This window comes from Ranitomeya imitator, chromosome 4, assembly GCF_032444005.1.
Source record: "Ranitomeya imitator isolate aRanImi1 chromosome 4, aRanImi1.pri, whole genome shotgun sequence".
In the NCBI taxonomy this organism is placed as follows: Eukaryota; Metazoa; Chordata; class Amphibia; order Anura; family Dendrobatidae; genus Ranitomeya; species Ranitomeya imitator.
The window spans coordinates 81,639,414-81,661,415 of record NC_091285.1 but is presented as its reverse complement, the minus strand read 5'-3'; the positions used below and the strand labels follow the sequence as shown (position 1 = coordinate 81,661,415).

At 44.9% G+C, this 22,002-nt stretch overlaps 1 protein-coding gene across 1 annotated transcript in view; it reads right to left on the bottom strand.

Moving 5' to 3' along the window:
• Window positions 1-852: 852 nt before the first annotated feature.
• STING1 (stimulator of interferon response cGAMP interactor 1) overlaps window positions 853-22,002 on the bottom strand; it is a 126,895-nt gene continuing 105,745 nt past the window's right edge. The window contains exon 7 of the mRNA XM_069761967.1: window positions 853-2,385. Within this exon, the coding sequence (XP_069618068.1) occupies window positions 2,267-2,385 (119 nt within the window). The 3' untranslated portion in view covers window positions 853-2,266. The remainder of the gene's footprint in view (window positions 2,386-22,002) is intronic.

The following is a 22,002-nucleotide window of genomic DNA, read 5'->3' as shown; positions in this document are numbered from 1 at the left end:
TGGGAAGGACAGCCCAGACAAGTGCATGGGATGCCACAATCAGTTGAGACACCGAACTGTAAAGCTTCTGTTAAAAGACTTAGGGTACCGTCACACTATAACATTTCGATCGCTACGACGGTACGATTCGTGACGTTCCAGCGATATCGTTACGATATCGCTGTGTCTGACACGCAGCAGCGATCAGGGATCCTGCTGAGAATCGTACGTCGTAGCAGATCGTTTAGAACTTTCTTTCATCGCTGGATCTCCCGCTGTCATCGCTAGATCGGTGTGTGTGACACCGATCTAGCGATCTAGCGATGCGATCCAGCGATGCGTTCGCTTGTAACCAGGGTAAACATCGGGTAACTAAGCGCAGGACCGCGCTTAGTTACCCGATGTTTACCCTGGTTACAAGCGTTAAACTAAAAAAAAACAAACAGCACATACTTACATTCTGGTGTCCGTCAGGTCCCTTGCAGTCTGCTTCCAGCACTGTGACTGCCGGCCGTAAAGTGAAAGCAGAGCACAGTGGCTGTGCTTTCACTTTCACTTTACGGCCGGCAGTCAGTGAGTACGGGAAGCAGAGACTGCAAGGGACCTGACGGACACCAGAATGTAAGTATGTGCTGTTTGTTTTTTTTTAGTTTAACGCTTGTAACCAGGGTAAACATCGGGTAACTAAGCGCGGTCCTGCGCTTAGTTACCCGATGTTTACCCTGGTTACCCAGGGACCTCGGCATCTTGGTCGCTGGAGAGCGGTCTGTGTGACAGCTCCCCAGCGACCACACTACGATTTACCTACGATCACGGCCAGGTCATATCGCTGGTTGTGATCGTAGGTAAATCGTATAGTGTGACGGTACCCTTTGGTCCAGAACTTTGCAAACTTTAAGTCTAGAAGGAACAAAGCACATATGGCCTTATTCTGAAGCAGATGTTATTCTTGCAGGAGTAGTGCCCACTTACTCCTCTTGGTAGGGATGTTGAGGAGAGCCATAAGATCAAATACTTATTTAACCTCAAGACATAAGAGATTGAGAGAAACGACCCATAAAGTGTATTATTTCACCATACATAAGCTTGCTCGGATCAAAGTGTGACACTAAAGATGGCTGCATTTCCTGTTTCAACACACACTATGCTCTGGTATCCAAGAGGACGCCTACCCTCATAACATCATGGATCCGTCCACGATGATGCCCACCCTGATGACCTCATGGACCAACTCAGCTTGATGACTTCATGGATCCACCCATGGACTAGCTCATTACCCAACCCACTAACCAATGGAATACATCCGATCACTCCCATTTTAGAGCTAACCGAGCCCCCTTACAGGGGTTATATAAATCTATGTTCAGATTAAATAAAGGTCTTGGAGCTGAGCCATAGTTTGATCTAGGAGAGCTTACATTCGACTGTCTATGTCTGGTGTTATTTTCTTTAGTGCATGCACTTGATCAATATCCATTAGGCCAGGAGTAGGCAACTAGTGAACATTTCTTATTGTTCAACCTAACAGGGATTTCTGTATTCACTTGTTATGCTGCTTTTCTACTGACAGGTGAAAAAGGGTGGTTACATCAAATTCCACTATAACAGAAGAAATATAAATGCAGAAGATAACTAATGCCTAAAGAAGCAGCCTAAGCTCTCATTAGTTTTAAATGCAACATAAATACTATGGGTCCGATTTATCAAGGTTTTGGTGCAAAATTTTTACACAGCTATGTTGTAGAAGATGCACAAAGATTTTTCACCTTTTGGCGTTTTAAGTCACTCCTGGCCAGCTCTATTCAGTTTAAGAAAAGTGGGAAAAGCGGAGGCAAAACAGGAAATGACCAAATGTGCACTAAAGAGATGTAAATTACACTAGAAATTGACTCCATTAATTTGACTGGAGAAACATTTCTGGCACACTGCAGTTGAAAGAAGCAACAAATTAATAAATGAATTAGGTGCATCTTTTGGCAGCAAACGGTTAAAAGTCTTGATAAATAATATATAAAGATATTAGGACCATAAAATAGGCAACAGAAGAGGTGGGTCCTCTTCAACCGTTCCTTAAAAGCAGCAGAGGTGCAAGGCACACCATAGCATAAGTAGCAGAAGAATGAATCTCATCGGTGTGCAACCCTAGACTTGCTGCCTGGAGTAGGAACAAGAACCCCTGTTCTGGTGATCTGTGGAGTTCGCAACAATGAGACCAAAGTGACCACCTATCCCGCATATTATAGGAAACACCCCTTTAAGGAAATTGTTAAAGATGACAAACAAATATTTATTGACTCCGTAATGTTCTAAATTCAAGATCATATTCTTCAGAATGTTGTTGGTTTAAATGCTTCAGTATTATTTGGGATAAGAGATGTTCTGGAACGTCTTCAGTGTTTGGACAATCTGTAAGGGAAAAAAGAGGATATAATTGGATTATTAATGTAATTTATGTAAAGTACAGTATGGAACACTACAATCACAAGTGTTTAGAGATTAAAAAAAAGCTTTTCAAGAAAAAAGAGAAAAAGAGACACTTCTCCAGTTGTCCCAGTGATGAAACTGACGCTGAAAAGAGGTTGCCTGTTCTATCAAAACAATCATGCTGTAGTAGCTACTATACAGACCCAAACTGCTTCAAGAAGCAACAGTTTTTGAAATGTTCTTCACCGATACTACCCAGTCAAATGAACTGATATACTGTGAAAATGGAGTAATATGCCCAAAATATAATGTATAAAAAGGTATAAGTTTATTAAATAGACCAGAAAACATATATCAATACATATAATACAAATTAAATCGGTTTCAAAAGATTTCAGGTTTTTCTCTGTAAAAAGTGCATAGTGCATATGTAAACCTGTGAGTCATTAAGGCATGGAGGGCGGGGAGAGATAATGAAACCTCATTACAAGTCAGTACTCAGGGTAAAAAAACTGCTGTATGCCCATCCCATCATGACAGAACAGACTCTTACCCATGATGAGATGCAAGAAAGACGCATCACTAGCCCCAACGTGCGTTTCGCGTTGGCTCCCTCAGATGGCCATGCTACTCTGTGTGTCTCTGCAAGGCATTAAATTTACCTCTCTACAGGTGTAACGAGTTCCAGTAATGGCGCATGTGTACAATAGTCTGCGACAAAACTTGCATCACTTCCGACAATCCCTATGATGTTGCGGGTCCTGAAGACCATTGCTGTGACGTCAGTGACCCTCACGCGTCATAATTAGTTTCAAATAGATTTTTATTAAGAATAACAAGATAATTGACATGTTACATTCTCATTTTCAATACAAAGTTTTCCCCTTCAAACAACCCTCTTCAATCCCAACGTCCCCCTCCCCCACCCAACAAGACAGCTCACCTTGCTTAACAACTCCATCATTAAAACCGTAGAGTAACTAATCCCTCAGCCAATAATGTAAGCCACGCGTCATAATTAGGTGCCATCGGTGATGCATCATCACTTGGGACTCTAAGGTATGGTAGAAATAACAGACGCACCCACACTCCACCCCTTCATATAAAGAGGGAACATCCCCTCAGATAGCGTAATGATCTGTGCTATGTGTAAGTAAGAAGAACAGAGCAACATACTGAAAATATAAACCGCTGTGTATATATATAACAAATGTAATAGTATGTGAACCATAGCAAACCACCACTAAGCCCACCATAAATGAAAGTGGTTACCACTGATTGGAGTGCAATAAAACAACATAGTATAGTAATGAAGTGAATATAATCATTCACTACTAAACATTATGATACTCATGATCACTTCTACATAGTGACGTGTAATAGGGTATTATACCCATGACAAAAAATAAATAGAATAAAAATAATAAAAATATTAATGTGCTAAATTACACAGATATCATAAAGTGCTAGTGCTTAAACTAGTTATATTGCGCAATACATACATAAACATGAATAGATTGAATAATATTTGTCTAATACTACATACAAGTCAAATAGACCGAGTTGTGAATAATAGTGTAATCATACATAGGGAGGAAGAAAAGAAAAGGGACAATAAAAAGCGAGAAAAACACATTTCCATGATGTATTAAACAAAAAACAAAATGCGAACATAGACCTCTGGTCTAATGTAAAACATATCCTTGCATCTGTTGTCCATGGTACTAATCACCGCAACAAATGGTAGAACGGGAGAACAGTTCTATGCCTGAGAGTAACTTCCCATGTAGACACTTCAAATCGAACTCACTAATACTGATCATCATAAGAGATAAACAACCACAAAAAGCAAAATAAAAAGACACACAAATTATAATTAAAAATTAAAAACAGAAACATGAGATGTTTATAGAAAGGAGGTAAAGCTCTTCTCACTTTGGGTATGTTGCCATGGTCAGTAAATGCTGCGGGTTGGACCCTGTGGACACAGTGTCCAACCCGTAGAGTCCAGATGTTACAGCATAGTGGATGGGAGTTCAAGAAATCAAGTTTTCAACTGGTTTATTAAAAACGTACTGCATAAACCAGTCCAAAATTAGGTAAACAACACGGACCTTCTGGCATAACGGGAAAACAAAGCATACAGTACAGTCTGTGTGGCTGTGGGGATCCACCCGCTCAGGGGAACATAAACAAAGTTCAGTTCTGTAGATCTCATCTCTAATCCAAAGGCTCGACATTTACCCTCTGGACCACACCTTGGGGTGCAACTATGGTGAACAGCCTCCCACCCACTCTTCAGCTGTCCACAAAAACCGAGCCCTTAATATGGCCGATTATCCCCTATCAGCACCTAGTGTGCTGGAGCATTTTTCCAGTTTCATATCACTGAGGCTAACATCCTCAGTGACATATATCTCCCCTCCAGTATTTCACTAGTGACATTCTCACATTTTCCCCCCTCTGCCCAAAGCCAGGGGTTTTGGCACTTTCAGTCAGTAAATAGTGAAGCCTAGAGAGGGCATCTGCTTTATTGTGTTGTTTTCCGGGCCTGTGCTCCACATGGAAGCTGAAATCCGGGAGAGCTAGGAATCATCTAGTCACCTGGGCATTCTTCCCTTGCCTTTCCCTCATCCATTTTAGGTGTGCATAGTATGACACTCACCTAAATTTTGGGCTCAGCAAGTAGTACCTCAGAGTGTCAATTGCTCATTTGATAGCCAAACATTCTTTTTCCACGATAGCATAATTCTTTTTCACAGGAGGAGAGTTTCCTACTTGGATATAGGATATAGTGCTCCTCAGTATTTATTTCCTGGAACTAGGGTTGAGCGACATTTACTTTTTTCGCATCGAGTCGGGTTTCGCGAAACCCGACTTTGTCAAAAGTCGGGTCGGGTGAAATCGGCCAATTATTGCGAAAAGTCGGGGGCCGACTGAAACACGAAACCCAATGCAAGTCAATGGGGAATAACAGTCGGCAGTGAGTGGAGGACAGGGAAAAACCTACAGTGCCCATTTTAATGCCAAAAACATAAATTCATATTACTTAAGCTTGTCAATCTTAATTTAATTTATAATAATAGTTAGGCATTGAAAACTGGGGGTCATTTGTGGGGGGGGGTAGGGCTGGCTCAAGATTTTCGTGGACCCAGGAAACGCGGAATTCGTCACGGTGGTGGAGCAGGGAGAGGTACCGTAAGCATTTCAACTTTGCAAGTGCTGTGATCCTGAGCAAGCAGGGGGGCCTCACTCATTGGCACTGGCACAGGGCCCCTCATAGTACGGCGGTGTGTTTGGCGGCGGATGGCGCCTCCCACTGGCAGAGACACTTTGTCAAAAGTCAGGTCGGGTGAAATCGGCCGATTATTGCGAAAAGTCGGGGGCTGACTGAAACACGAAACCCAATGCAAGTCAATGGGGAATCAAAGTCGGCAGTGAGTGGAGGACATAAAAACACCTACAGTGCCCATTTTAATGCCAAAAACATAAATTCATATTACTTAAGCTTGTCAATCTTAATTTACTTTATAATAATAGCTAGGCATTGAAAACTGGGGGTCATTTGTGGGGGGGGTAGGGCTGGCTCAAGATTTTCGTGGGCCCAGGAAACGCGGAATACATCACGGCGGTGGAGCAGGGAGAGGTAAGTCTTTCAACTTTGCAAGTGCTGTGATCCTGAGCAAGCAGGGGGGCCCACTCGTTGGCACTGGCACAAGGCCCCTCATAGTACAGCGGTGTGTTTGACGGCGGGTGGCGCCTCCCACTGGCAGAGACACTTTTGCGTACTATGATGGGCCCTGTGCCAGTGACATCCCCAACGAGTTTGCCCCCCCACCTGATGAAGGAACCTGCACTTTCATCTGCACCTTCCTCTTTGTCCCCGTGTAAGGTGGTATAGTATGCAGGAAGGGGAACCTGACTTTCAGCAGGGTCAGACTCTGGCTGTGTAGAGTGCAAGGGGAATGTAGTGGTCTGGGTCAATGTACCAGCAGACTCATCTAGCAGTGGCTGGGCAATGGGCAGGATGAGGAGGAAACACAGATAAAGGCCCAAATAATAAAGTAGGCTAAATGCAGTTCAAAATTGGTAACAGGACTAAACAGGCGGCATTGCTTTGTTCAGTGGAGGACAACTGTAATGAGTGGCAGACACAGTTAGTAGGCCCAAATAATAAAGTAGGCTAAATGCAGTTCAAAATTGGTAACAGGACTAAACAGGTGGCATTGCTTTGTTCAGTGGAGGACAACTGTAATGAGTGGCAGACACAGTTAGTAGGCCCAAATCATAAAGTAGGCTAAATGCAGTTCAAAATTGGTAACAGGACTAAACAGGTGGCATTGCTTTGTTCAGTGGAGGACAACTGTAATGAGTGGCAGACACAGTTAGTAGGCCCAAATAATAAAGTAGGCTAAATGCAGTTCAAAATTGGTAACAGGACTAAATGGGCGGCATTGCTTTGTTCAGTGGAGGACAACTGTAATGAGTGGCAGACACAGTTAGTAGGCCCAAATAATAAAGTAGGCTAAATGCAGTTCAAAATTGGTAACAGGACTAAACAGGCGGCATTGCTTTGTTCAGTGCAGGACAACTGTAATGCGTGGCAGACACAGTTAGTAGGCACAAATAATAAAGTAGGCTAAATGCAGTTCAAAATTGGTAACAGGACTAAACAGGTGGCATAGCTAGGTACAGGGGTGGGCTCCTCTGCTGAGTAGCAGACAGTGGTAGTAGGCGCAAAATATTAGCTGGTCTAAATGGAGGCCAGGGCCCCCGTATATTTTAACTATCATCTATCATTTCAACAAATTTGTATTGGCAGTGCCATTGAAGGATTTAACAGCGCAGACTACACAGTGGTGGAGCAGGGAGAGATAAGTGGTAGAGCACTGTTCGAGCTGGTGGGGACACTCTCTCGTGGGCGGTGGTACTGGCACAGGGCCCCTCATATTACAACGGTGTGTCTGACGTTGGTTGTGCACCACCACCATCAGAGACACTTCATTGGGGACCCTGTGCCAGTGCCGTCGCCCAAGAGTGGGCCCACCCACCTGTCCAGGCAAAGGGCACTCGCACGGGTGCTTGCGCCAGGTGGTGATCATGGCCCTGTGGGGGGAGTCAGCCCATTTAGGGAGGTATAAAAATGGTTTATGGTGGACATTCAGCAGCAGCAAATGGAGGAATTGGAGAAGTCAGTAAGAGGAGGCCATAAGCAAGACATTTTTCCGACAAGCTACGTGTCAGCAGGGGAAGGTGGGGATAAATAATTTGAAATCCATGATTGGTTCATTTTAATGAAGGTTAGATCATCAACATTCTGGGTAGCCAGACGTGTCCTTTTTTCTGTCAGTATCGAACCAGCAGCACTGAAGACTCTTTCTGATAGCACACTAGCAGCAAGGCAAGCGAGCTCCTGTAATGCATATTCTGCCAATTCAGGCCAGGTGTCTATTTTAGATGCCCAGTAATCAAAAGGGAATGACCTGTGAGGGAGAACATCGATAAGGGAGGAAAAGTAGTTCGTAACAATACTGGACAAATGCTGTCTCCTGTCACTTTGAATCGATGCAGCACTACCTGTCGTGTCTGCGGTCATTGCGAAATCACTCCACAACCTGGTCATAAAACCCCTCTGTCCAACGCCACTTCGGATTTGTACACCTCTAAAACCTCTGCCATGTTGCCCCCTACGGCTCGTGTGAGAACCATCACCGCCGCTGTGTGCTGGGAATGCGTGAACCAAACGGTCTACAAGAGTTGCTTGTTTGGAAGCCAATATTTGCTCAAGGTTCTCATGTGGCATGATATTTTGTAATTTTCCTTTATATCGTGGATCCAGGAGGCGGGCCAACCAGTAATCGTCATCGGTCATCATTTTGATAATGCGGGGGTCCCTTTTTAGTATACGCAAGGCATACTCAGCCATGTGGGCCAATGTTCCAGGTGTCAATTTACTGCTTGTGCTGGGTTGAGGAGCACTTTCTTGCAAATTAACATCACTTGTGTCCCGCAAAAACCCTGTACCTGACCTTGCAACGCCACCAGTTTGTATTGCCCCCAGAGAAGCATCCTCCTCCCATAAATATTCATCCCCATCATCCTCCTCCTCCTCCTCTTCATCCGCCACCTTGTCCAGGAGAGTTCCCTGAGCAGACAATGGCTGACTGTCATCAAGGCTTCCCTCCTCCTCAGCTGCAGATGCCAGCTCCTTAATGTGCGTCAAACTTTGCATCAGCAGACGCATTAGTGGGATGCTCATGCTTATGATGGTGTCGTCTGCACTTACCAGCCGTGTGCATTCCTCAAAACACTGAAGGACTTGACAGAGGTTTTGTAGCTTTGACCACTGCACACCAGACAACTCCATGTCTGCCATCCAAGTGCCTGCCCATGTATGTGTATCCTCCCACAAATTAATTACAGCACGCCTCTGTTCGCACAGCCTCTGAACCATGTGCAGTGTGGAGTCCCACCTTGTTGCAACGTCAATTATTAGGCGGTGCAGGGGAAGATTCAGCGATCGCTGATGGTTCAGCATACGGCTGGAGTGTACGGGTGACCAGCGGATGTGCGAGCAAAGTCTTCGCACCTTCAGGAGCAGGGCTGGTAACTCCGGATAATTTTTGAGGAAGCACTGCACCACCAGGTTCAAGGTGTGAGCCAGGCAAGGTATGTGTTTAAGTTCTGAAAGGGCTATGGTAGCCATAAAACTCCTTCCGTTATCACTGACTACCTTGCCTGCCTCAAGATGTACACTGCCCAGCCATGACTGAGTTTGTTGCTGCAAGTACTCGGCCAGAACTTCCGCGGTGTGTCTGTTGTCGCCCAAACACTTCATTTGTAAAACAGCCTGCTGACGCTTACCACTAGCTGTTCGATAATGGGACACCTCGTGTGCAACTCTGGCAGCTGTGGATGGAGTGGTCGTGTGACTGCGCTCTGTGGATGAGCTTTCGCTTCTGGAGGAGGAGGAGGGGTGGCGAACGTCTACAGCCAACTGTTTCCTAGACCATGGGCTAGGCAGAACTGTCCCACTATGGCTGTCCCCTGTAGACCCTGCATCCACCACATTAACCCAGTGCACCGTGATGGACACATAACGTCCCTGGCCATGCCTACTGGTCCATGCATCTGCTGTGAGGTGCACCTTTCCACTGATCCACTGACGGATTGCCTCAGTGCATGGACAATGCGGTCTTTGAATTGCTAGTGGAGGGCTGGGATGGCTTTTCACACAAAGAAGTGCCAACTGGGTAGGTCATAGCGTGGTACTGCATAGGCCATCAGGTCTTTGAAAGCTTTGCTTTCAACAAACTGGTAGGGCATCATCTCTAATGAAATTAGTATAGCAATGTGGGCGTTCAAATCCTGTGTACGCGGATGAGAGGATGAGTACTTTCTTTTCCTAACGAGAGTCTCTTGTAGGGTGAGCTGGACTGGAGAGCTGCATATGGTGGAACTAGCGGTGGTGGTGGTGGACATGGTGGATTGAGAGAAGGTTGGTGATGGTATTTTTGATGTTGGCCTACATACAGTGTTTCCTACCAATAACCTTGTGATTCCCTGACTGCTTTGGCCTTGCGACGATACCTCCACATTTGCTGTTGGTGGTGTCCTAACTTTGCTGTTGGTGGGCTAACAGTGAGGGAAGCAATGTAGCAATGCTGACTACCTTCATTCTGAGCAGGTGCACCAATGGTACGGGACGTTTGGTAGTTAGTCCAGGCTTGCAAGTGCATGCTGGTTAAATGTCTAAGCATGCACGTTGTATTTAAATTTTGAAGATTCTTCCCTTTGCTAAAGGTCTTTGAGCATTTCTTACAGATAACTTTTGACTGATCATTCGGATCTTGGTTAAAAAAAATTGCCACACTACACTCTTCCTACTATGGAATACCTTTTCAGGCATTGCACGCTGTGCTACTTTCACCGGATGGCCATGCGGTCCTAAAACTGTTTTTTTTTTTTACAAATGTTTTTGGCCTGATATGGGCCTGCCAGATGACAGCTGCTGCGATGTAGATGGCTGCTGTAGATCATCCTCCTCTGCTTCTGAGCTACTGGCAGCGGCACCCTCTTCCCCCAATGGCTGCCAATCTGGGTCAACAACTGGGTCATCTATCACCTCCTCTTCAATGTCATGTGCACCTTCCTCTGTGTCACCGTGTAAGGTGCTACAGGTGTTCGGGGCGGGGCACCATAGTCTCATCAGGGTCAGATTCTGGCTCAGTACACTGCGAGGGCAATGTAGTGATCTGAGTCAATGGAATAGCATAATAATCTAGCGGTGGCTGTGCATCAGTGCACTCCATGTCCGATTCATCTTGTAATGGGCAGTTAACAATTTCCCGTTCTAACCCAGGCACGGTATGTGTAAAGAGCTCCATGGAGTAACCTGTAGTGTCGCCTGACGCATCCTTCACTTTTGCTTTGGGTGAAGGACACAAGGAAACGCCTTGTTCCTGACCAGGAGCATCCACTGACGACTCGCTGTTTTTATATTTGGAACTTTCTGAAGCGGAGGCGAAAGAGCTAGAGGCTGAGTCAGCAAGGAAAACCAAAATTTTTTCCTGCTGGTCCGGCTTTAAAAGCTGTTTTCCTACTCCCAGATAAGGGAGCCTTCGAGGCCCTGTGTAGCCAGACGATGACGCTGGCTCAACACCTCCAGCCTTAGGTGCTATTGTGCTTTTGCCACTACCACCAGATGCACCACCACCCCCACCACCATCAGTACCAGCTGGCAACCACCGCCCACGGGCTCTTCCACCAGACTTCCTCATTTTTTGGAAAATCTAACCAAAATAACAACCGTTATATGGTATTGTAAAACAAGGTAGAAGGTGTATATAAACTTGTTGAGAATTTAAATCTCCCTTATTTTTGGGAGACTGAACAAAAACACAGGCCCAGTGTATATAACAACGCAATCTAAGTGGTAGAAAGTGGCTGGCTGACATACGACAAACTAACAGGACTGAAGTATATCCACTTTGTGAGAATTTGAATCTCACTTTTTTGGGGGGAGACTGAACCAAAACTCAGGCCCTGTGCATAAAACAACACAATGTAAGTGGCAGAAAGTGGCTGGCTGATATAAGACAAATAAACAGGACTGAAGTATATCCACTTTATGAGAATTTGAATCTCCCTTTTTTTGGGGGGGTGGGGGGGGTGGGGAACTGAACCAAAACTCAGGCCCAGTGCATATAAAAACGCAATCTAAGCAATTGTTATCATCCACCTCTCGTGTCTCCCCTTTTCCTCATAGTTTGTAAGCTTGCGAGCAGGGCCCTCACTCCTCCTGGTATCTGTATTGAACTATATTTCTGTTATGCTGTAATGTCTATTGTCTGTACAATTCCCGTCTATAATTTGTAAAGCGCTGCGGAATATGTTGGCGCTATATAAATAAAAATTATTATTATTATTATTATTAATCTAAGTGTCAGAAAGTGGCTGGCTGACATACGACAAACTACCAGGACTGAAGTATATCTACTTTGTGAGAATTTGAATCTCACTTTTTTTGGGGGGAGACTGAACCAAAACTCAGGCCCTGTGCATAAAACAACACAATGTAAGTGGCAGGAAGTGGCTGGCTGAAATGCGATAAACTAACAGGACTGAAGTATATCCACTTTGTGAGAATTTGAATCTCACTTTTTTGGGAGAGACTGAACCAAAACTCCGGCCCAGTGTTTAAAACAACACAATGTAAGTAGCAGAAAGTGGCTAGCTGATATATACGACAAACTAACAGGACTGAAGTATATCCACTTTGTGAGAATTTGAATCTCACTTTTTTGCGGGGAGACTGAACCAAAACTCAGGCCCTGTGCAAAAAACAACACAATGTAAGTGGCAGAAAGTGGCTGGCTGATATATACGACAAACTAACAGGACTGAAGTATATCCACTTTGTGAGAATTTGAATCTCACTTTTTTGCGGGGAGACTGAACCAAAACTCAGGCCCTGTGCAAAAAACAACACAATGTAAGTGGCAGAAAGTGGCTGGCTGATATACGACAAACTAACAGGACTGAAGTATATCCACTTTGTGAGAATTAGAATCTTCCTTTTTTGGGGGGGGAGACTGAACCAAAACTCAGGCCCAGTTTATAAAACAACACAATGTAAGTGGCAGAAAGTGGCTGGAAGATATATGAAAAAATACAAGGACTGTAGTACAATTTTAATCTCCCTACAATGATCTCAGGACAAGTATGGCAGCAATAAAAAGGACTGCTGCACACAAAAGTGTGAACAAATAAACAAGATAACTGTGCAGAAACAAGCAACAGGATTTTTGCTTTTAAAAAAGCAGTTGGTTTGCACAGCGGTGTGCAAACAGCAATGCAGCTATCAGGGAGCCTTATAAGACAGCCTAATAAGCTACAGAGATGATGCACAAAAATATAGCCTCCACTGTCCCTGCAAAAAATGGTGGTGCTGGAAATCGCTACAGCACAAGCAGTTTGGGGGTTAATCTTCCCTCCCTAACTATATCCCTTCTTCTTATGAAGCTGCAGCAACCTCTCCCTATGCTAAGATCGGCAGAAGTAAGATGGCGGCCGGCGTGCATGCCCCTTTATAGCCCCTGTGATGCTGCAGAAAGCAAGCCAATCACTGTTATGCCCTTCTCTAAGATTGTGGGGACCGAGACCTATGTCATCACGCTGCCCACACTCTGCGTCCTCCTTCATTGGCTGAAAAATTGTGCTGAAAGCATCATACGAAACGTGACTTTTGCGCGCAGATCGCCGACCTCATGGCCAATTCCACACTAGGGTCGGGTTTCATGAAACCCGACTTTGCCGAAAGTTGGCGATTTTTGAATTTGTCCGATCCATTTCGCTCAACCCTACCTGGAACAGCACAGCTCCCAATCCGACCTCTGAAGCATCTGTCAGGACCACAAATTCCTTATTGAAGTCATGTGCAACACAGACCTGCTGTTTACTCAGGGTAAGGTCCAACTCTTGGAATGCTTCAGAAGACCAGTTGTTCATTGACGTCTTGTGCCCTTAGAAGGTTGGTCAAAGTATAACTGTCATAGTGAAATTCAGGATAAACTGACGATAGTGTTCCACATTTCCCAGAACCGCCCTAATCTGTTTTTTGGAGACTGGTTGTGGCCAATTTTAGATTTCCTTTTCTTTCTTCACTTGTGGCTTTATTTTGCCCCTCCCGACGATATATAGCCTAAGTATTTTGACTCAAAAAATGTGAAAATGACAATGTTTGTTGAAGAATACAAAAAGCCAAAAACTTTAAGAACATTTAAAAACACTCTTTAGGTTCATACCCATACATGGAAAATAGATACAAGTGCACAAAGAAAATATAAAGATATATGAGCATCTACAATGTAGACTATACAGTAATATACAAAAACTCAGGCCACTGTTCAAAAATACCTGTTTAAAGATAAATGCTTTGGCACCAAATATGCACTCAATTTCACTAAAAATGCCCTTTAGATTGTTTGCGTATAATATAACCAGCAAAATCCAATGTGCACAATTTTCTATATAAAAGTGAGGGAGCTGATTAAACTAATGCTTATCTAAGCCATCAGCACAAAATAACCATCAATACAAGGAGGCCTCCAAGATAAGAAGAAGAGAGGTATTACCATATACTAAACAGCATGAAAAAAATGTAAGGAGTTCCCAACTGATTAAGCTGGAAAATAACAAGAGGTCTCAAGGAGGCACATGGAAAGTTTGTTATAGGTAAGTAGCAAGGGGCATGAACTCACCCGTGGCAATGTGGTAACAATGCCGCACGTAATGTATGCTTAGAGAATAGGACCAGAGATAAGTGCAGATCATACCTGCCCCTCAAGAAGCCACCTGCTGAGTGGCGACACGTGTCGGGCTTCCACGCGTTCCTCCTGACATCTGCACTTATCCCCACCACTGCCCCTTGTTTTTTAAACTCTTCTTACAACCCTTTTGCAGCCTTGTAGTGTTATTGTTGTAGTTTATTACTAATGTTTTTTTTTCTTTCTTTTACTATTTCTGGAAAATATTTACCCTTTTTTCCTCTCCTGTCATATTATTGAATTTTTCTAAATAAAGAATATATACAAAAAAAAAAAGAATTACCGTATATGCTCGAGTATAAGCCGACCCGAGTATAAGCCGACCCCCCTAATTTTGCAACAAAAAACTGGGAAAACTTAATGACTCGACTCGAGTGTAAGCCTAGGGTGGGAAATGCAGCAGCTACTGGTAAATTTCAAAAATAAAAATAGATACCAATAAAAGTAAAATTAATTGAGACATCAGTAGGTTACGTGTTTTTGAATATCCATATTGAATCAGGAGCCCCATATAATGCTCCATACAGTTTATGATGGGCTCCATAAGATGCTCCATATTAAAATATGCCCCATATAATGCTCCACAAATGTGGATTATGGCCCCATAAGATGCTCCATACAGATAATTGCCCCATGTAATGCTGCACATGGCCCCATAAGATGCTCCATACAGATATTTGCCCCTTATAATGCTGCACATGGCCCCATAAGATGCTCCATACAGATAACTGCCCCATATAATGCTGCACATGGCCACATAAGATGCTCCATACAGATATTTGCCCCATATGCTGTTGCTGCGATTAAAAAAATAAAAAAATTACATACCTCTCCGGCCCCCGACACTTGCTATAGTCACCTGCTCCCCGTTCCACCGCTGACCACCGCTGTGTCTTCCCCATCCTCTGCACCGATGTTCAGGAAGAGGGCGGCGCGCACACTAATCGAGTCACCACACCCTCTGACCTGAGCGTCACTGCGGAAGACACAGCGACGCCAACGGTGGAACGAGGAGCAGGTGAATATCGTGCACTGCCCCGTCATACTCACCTATTCCTGGCGCTGTCGCTGCACGTCTGTTCCCCGGCACCGCATTTCCTTCCTGTAGTGAGCGGTCACCGTTACCACTCATTACAGTAATGAATATGCGGCTCCACCCCTATGGGAGGTGGAGCCGCATATTCATTACTGTAATGAGCGGTACCATGTGACCGCTCACTACAGTCAGGAAGAAGCTGCAGCGCCGGGGAAGCAGGGACCTGCAGGGACCGTGCCGGGAGCAGGTGAGTATAATTAGACAGCCCCCTCCCCTGCTGACCCCTGGGTATGACTCGAGTATAAGCCGAGAGGGGGACTTTCAGCCCAAAAAAGTGGGCTGAAAATCTCAGCTTATACTCGAGTATATACGGTAGTTTAATCAGCTCCCTCACGGTTATATAGAAAATTGTGCACATTGGATTTTGCTGGTTATATCATGTGCAAAAAGTCTCAAGGGCATTTTCAGTGAAAGTCGGTGTATATTTGGTGCCAAAGTATTTATATTTATATAGGTATTTTTGAACAGTGACCTGAGTTTTTGTATATTACTGTGTAGTCTACATTGTAGACGCTCATATACATTTATATATTCTTTGTGCATTTGTGTCTGTTTGGCTATGTTTCATCTATGGGTATGAACTTAAAGATTGTTTTTAAATGTTTTTAAAGTTTTTGGCTATTTGCATTCTTCAATAAACATTGTCATTTTTATGGTGGTCCCTGTTTTATAGCATGTTACCTTTTTACATTTTTTGAGTCTTAGTTTGCTTACATGCTTCACGATGACCCCGCCTAACTATTGATGGTGCCCTCCAGTTAGTTAGCCTAAGTATTTTGCCTCCTCCTTCCCCATGGCGCACTTCTTTGAGACTATGTAAATCCCGCCTACCTCAGTGCATGCAGTGCCACCTGGACTTTCTGCAGATGACTTCCCCAATCCGAGGTGAAGATCACAATATTGTCCAGATAACCCAAAGCGTACTTCTTATAAGGAGCTAGGATCTGGTCCATGGCCATCTGGAAGGTGGCATGGGCTCCCTGCAGCCCGAAAGGCATAAAGGTGTATTGGAAGCAACCGTCAGGTGTAGAGAAGGCCATCTTCTCCTTGTCACTTTGGGACATGGAACAGAGCAAAGGTAAAGGAATGTGTTGTGAATTCTGTGGCCAAGCTCCCTCCTGTGGTCGAGAGTGGTACTTCGGCTGGTTCTGTCTATGAGCTTCCTTTGGTGGATGAGAGTGGTACTGCGGCTTCTGAGTTTCCTTCCTCAGGTGATGAGGTTAAGTCGTTAGGTGCTGCTCTATTTAACTCCACATGGTGCTTTGATCCTTGCCTCCAGTCAATGTTCTAGTATTGGTCTTGCTTCCTCCTGGATCGTTTCTGTGGTCTGTCTCTCCTGCATTAGCTAAGTTTTTCTTGTGTTATTTTTGTTTGCTATTTTTTCTGTCCAGCTTGCTTTATTGGTTTTTCTTGCTTGCTGGAAGCTCTGAGACGCAGAGGGAGCACCTCCGTACCGTTAGTCGGTGCGGAGGGTCTTTTTGCCCCTCTGCGTGGTTGTTTGTAGGTTTTTGTGTTGACCGCAAAGCTATCTTTCCTATCCTCGGTCTATTCAGTAAGTCGGGCCTCACTTTGCTAAATCTATTTCATCTCTGTGTTTGTATTTTCATCTTACTCACAGTCATTATATGTGGGGGGCTGCCTTTTCCTTTGGGGAATTTCTCTGAGGCAAGGTAGGCTTATTTTTCTATCTTTAGGGCTAGTTAGTTTCTCAGGCTGTGCCGAGTTGCATAGGGAGCGTTAGGCGCAATCCACGGCTACCTCTAGTGTGGTGTGTTAGGATTAGGGATTGCGGTCAGCAGAGTTCCCACGTCTCAGAGCTCGTCCTTTGTTTTTGGTAATTGTCAGGTCACTTTGTGTGCTCTGAACTTCAATGTCCATTGTGGTTCTGAATTACCTGTTCATAACAGTACTGGAGACCCAAAGTACTAATGCTTCTCAATAGAGGGAAAAGAGAAGTTCTGAGACCATTTTTTTTTCTTTGCACTGTGTTCTGTCTTTCTTTTCCCCTTTACATCAGGGTGGTTCAGAACACAGGTGTGGACATGGACATTCAAGGTCTGTTCTCTTTGATGGATAATCTCGCTATAAATGTGCAGAATATTCAAGATTTAGTGGTTCAGAATCCTATGTTAGAACCTAAAATTCCTATTCCTGAGTTATTTTCTGGAGATAGAGCTAAGTTTTTGAATTTTAAAGATAATTGTAAACTATTTCTGGCTTTGAAACCCCGCTCCTCTGGTGACCGAGTTCAACAAGTTAAGATCATTATTTCATTATTACGTGGCGACCCTCAAGACTGGGCATTTTCCCTTGCGCCAGGATATCCTGCATTATGTAATATTGATGCATTTTTTCTGGCGCTCGGATTGCTGTACGACGAACCAAATTCAGTGGATCAGGCAGAGAAAAATTTGCTGGCTCTGTGTCAGGGTCAGGATGAGATAGAGATTTATTGTCAGAAGTTTAGAAAGTGGTCCGTGCTCACTCAATGGAATGAATGTGCGCTGGCAGCCATTTTCAGAAAGGGTCTCTCTGAAGCCCTTAAGGATGTCATGGTGGGATTTCCTATGCCTGCTGGTCTGAATGAGTCTATGTCTTTGGCCATTCAGATCGGTCGACGCTTGCGCGAGCGTAAATCTGTGCACCATTTGGCGGTATTATCTGAGCATGAACCTGAGCCTATGCAGTGCGATAGGACTTTGACCAGAGCTGAAAGGCAAGAACACAGATGTCAGAATGGGCTGTGTTTCTACTGTGGTGATTCCACTCATGCTATCTCCGATTGTCCTAAGCGCACTAAGCGGTTCGCTAGGTCTGCCACCATTGGTACGGTACAGTCGAAATTTCTTTTGTCCGTTACTTTGATCTGCTCTTTGTCTTCCTATTCTGTCATGGCATTTGTGGATTCAGGCGCTGCCCTGAATTTGATGGACTTGGAGTTTGCCAGGTGCTGTGGTTTTTTCTTGGAGCCCTTGCAGTATCCTATTCCATTGAGAGGAATTGATGCTACGCCTTTGGCCAAGAATAAGCCTCAGTACTGGACTCAATTGACCATGTGCATGGCTCCTGCACATCAGGAGGATATTCGCTTTTTGGTGTTGCATAATCTGCATGATGTGGTCGTTTTGGGGTTGCCATGGCTACAGGTCCATAATTCAGTGTTGGATTGGAAATCTATGTCTGTGTTCGGCTGGGGTTGTCAGGGGGTACATGGTGATGTTCCATTGTTGACAATTTCGCCTTCCACTCCTTCTGAAGTCCCTGAGTTTTTATCAGATTACCGGGATGTATTTGAAGAGCCCAAATCCGGTGCCCTACCTCCTCATAGGGATTGCGATTGTGCTATTAATTTGATTCCTGGTAGTAAGTTTCCTAAGGGCCGACTGTTTAATTTATCTGTGCCAGAGCACGCCGCAATGCGGAGTTATATAAAGGAATCCTTGGAGAAGGGTCATATTCGCCCGTCGTCGTCATCATTGGGAGCAGGGTTCTTTTTTGTGGCCAAGAAGGATGGCTCTTTGAGACCTTGTATTGATTACCGCCTTCTTAATAAGATCACAGTCAAATTTCAGTATCCTTTGCCGCTGCTGTCTGATTTGTTTGCTCGGATTAAGGGGGCTAGTTGGTTCACCAAGATAGATCTTCGAGGGGCGTATAATCTTGTGCGAATTAAACAGGGCGATGAATGGAAAACAGCATTTAATACGCCCGAGGGCCATTTTGAGTACCTGGTTATGCCATTCGGGCTTTCTAATGCTCCATCTGTGTTTCAGTCCTTTATGCATGACATCTTCCGAGAGTACCTGGATAGATTCATGATTGTATATTTGGATGACATTTTGGTCTTTTCAGATGATTGGGAGTCTCATGTGAAGCAGGTCAGAATGGTGTTCCAGGTCCTTCGTGCGAATTCCTTGTTTGTGAAGGGGTCAAAGTGTCTCTTTGGAGTTCAGAAGGTTTCATTTTTGGGTTTCATTTTTTCCCCTTCTACTATCGAGATGGACCCTGTTAAAGTTCAGGCCATTTATGATTGGACTCAGCCGACATCTGTGAAGAGCCTGCAGAAGTTCCTGGGCTTTGCTAATTTTTACCGTCGCTTCATCGCTAATTTTTCTAGTATTGCTAAACCGTTGACTGATTTGACCAAGAAAGGTGCTGATGTGGTCAATTGGTCCTCTGCGGCTGTAGAGGCTTTTCAGGAGTTGAAGCGTCGTTTTTCTTCTGCCCCTGTGTTGTGCCAGCCAGATGTTTCGCTCCCGTTTCAGGTCGAGGTTGATGCTTCTGAGATTGGAGCAGGGGCTGTTTTGTCGCAAACAAGTTCTGATGGTTCGGTGATGAAACCATGTGCCTTCATTTCTAGAAAATTCTCGCCTGCTGAGTGCAATTATGATGTTGGCAATCGAGAGCTGTTGGCCATGAAGTGGGCATTCGAGGAGTGGCGACATTGGCTTGAAGGAGGTAAACATCGCATGGTGGTCTTGACGGATCACAAAAATTTGACTTATCTCGAGTCTGCGAAACGGTTGAATCCTAGACAGGCTTGATGGTCGCTCTTTTTCTCCCGTTTTGATTTTGTGGTTTCATACCTTCCGGGATCTAAGAATGTGAAGGCTGATGCCCTGCCAAGGAGTTTTGTGCCTGACTCTCCGGGTGTTCCGGAGCCGGCGGGTATTCTTAAAGAGGGGATAATTTTGTCTGCCATCTCCCCTGATTTGCGGCGCGTGCTGCAGAAGTTTCAGGCTGATAGACCTGACCGTTGTCCAACGGAGAAACTGTTTGTTCCTGATAGATGGACTAGTAGAGTTATCTCTGAGGTTCATTGTTCAGTGTTGGCTGGTCATCCTGGAATCTTTGGTACCAGAGATTTGGTGGCTAGATGCTTTTGGTGGCCTTCTTTGTCACGGGATGTGCGTTCTTTTGTGCAGTCCTGTGGGACTTGTGCTCGGGCTAAGCCATGCTGTTCTCGTGCCAGTGGGTTGCTTTTGCCCTTGCCGGTCCCGAAGAGGCCCTGGACGCATATTTCCATGGATTTTATTTCTGATCTCCCTGTTTCTCAAAGGATGTCGGTCATTTGGGTGGTTTGTGATCGCTTCTCTAAGATGGTCCATTTGGTACCCTTGTCTAAATTGCCTTCCTCCTCTGATTTGGTGCCATTGTTTTTCCAGCATGTGGTTCGTTTGCATGGCATTCCGGAGAACATCGTCTCGGACAGAGGTTCCCAGTTTGTTTTGAGGTTTTGGCGGTCCTTTTGTGCTAAGATGGGCATTGATTTGTCTTTTTCTTCGGCTTTCCATCCTCAGACTAATGGCCAAACCGAACCAACTAATCAGACTTTGGAAACATATCTGAGATGCTTTGTTTCTGCTGATCAGGATGATTGGGTGTCCTTCTTGCCTTTGGCTGAGTTCGCCCTTAATAATCGGGCCAGCTCGGCTACTTTGGTTTCTCCTTTTTTCTGTAATTCTGGTTTCCATCCTCGTTTCTCTTCAGGGCAGGTTGAGCCTTCGGACTGTCCTGGTGTGGATACTGTGGTGGACAGGTTGCAGCAAATTTGGACTCATATAGTGGACAATTTGACATTGTGCCAGGAGAAGGCTCAACGTTTCGCTAACCGCCGGCGCTGTGTTGGTCCCCGACTTCGTGTTGGGGATTTGGTTTGGTTGTCATCTCGTCAAGTTCCTATGAAGGTTTCCTCTCCTAAGTTTAAGCCTCGTTTCATTGGGCCATATAAGATTTCTGAAGTTCTTTATCCTGTGTCATTTCGTTTTGACCTTCCAGCTTCTTTTGCCATCCATAATGTGTTCCATAGGTCGTTGTTGCGGAGATACGTGGCGCCTATGGTTCCCTCCGTTGATCCTCCTGCCCCGGTGTTGGTCGAGGGGGAGTTGGAATATGTGGTGGAGAAGATTTTGGATTCTCGTGTTTCGAGACGGAAACTCCAGTACCTGGTCAAGTGGAAGGGTTATGGTCAGGAAGATAATTCCTGGGTTTTTGCCTCTGATGTTCATGCTGCCGATCTAGTTCATGCCTTTCATTTGGCTCATCCTGATCGGCCTGGGGGCTCTGGTGAGGGTTCGGTGACCCCTCCTCAAGGCGGGGGTACTGTTGTGAATTCTGTTGTCGAGCTCCCTCCTGTGGTCGTGAATGGTACTTCGGCGAGTTCTGTCTATGGACTCCCTCTGGTGGCTGTGAGTGGAGCTGCTGCTTCTGAGGTTCCTTACACAGGTGACGTGGTTTATCCTGTGGTTGGCTGCTCTATTTAACTCCACTCAGATCGTTACTCCATGCCAGCTGTCAAAGTTCCTGCATTGGTTCAGTTCGCACTTGGATCTTTCTGGTGACCTGTCTATTCCAGCAGAAGCTAAGTTCCTGCTAGTTATTACTTGTTCATTGTTTCCTTGTCCAGCTGGATATCATGATTTTGTCTTTCTAGCTGGAAGCTCTGGGATGCAGAGTGGCATCTCCGCACCGTTAGTCGGTGCGGAGGTCTTTTTGCACACTCTGCGTGGTCTTTTGTAGTTTTTTTGCTGACCGCAAAGATACCTTTCCTATCCTCTGTCTGTTTAGTAAGTCTGGCCTCCCTTTGCTGAAATCTGTTTCATTTCTATGTTTGTGACTTCATCTTAACTCACAGTCAATATATGTGGGGGGCTTCCTTTACCTTTGGGGAATTTC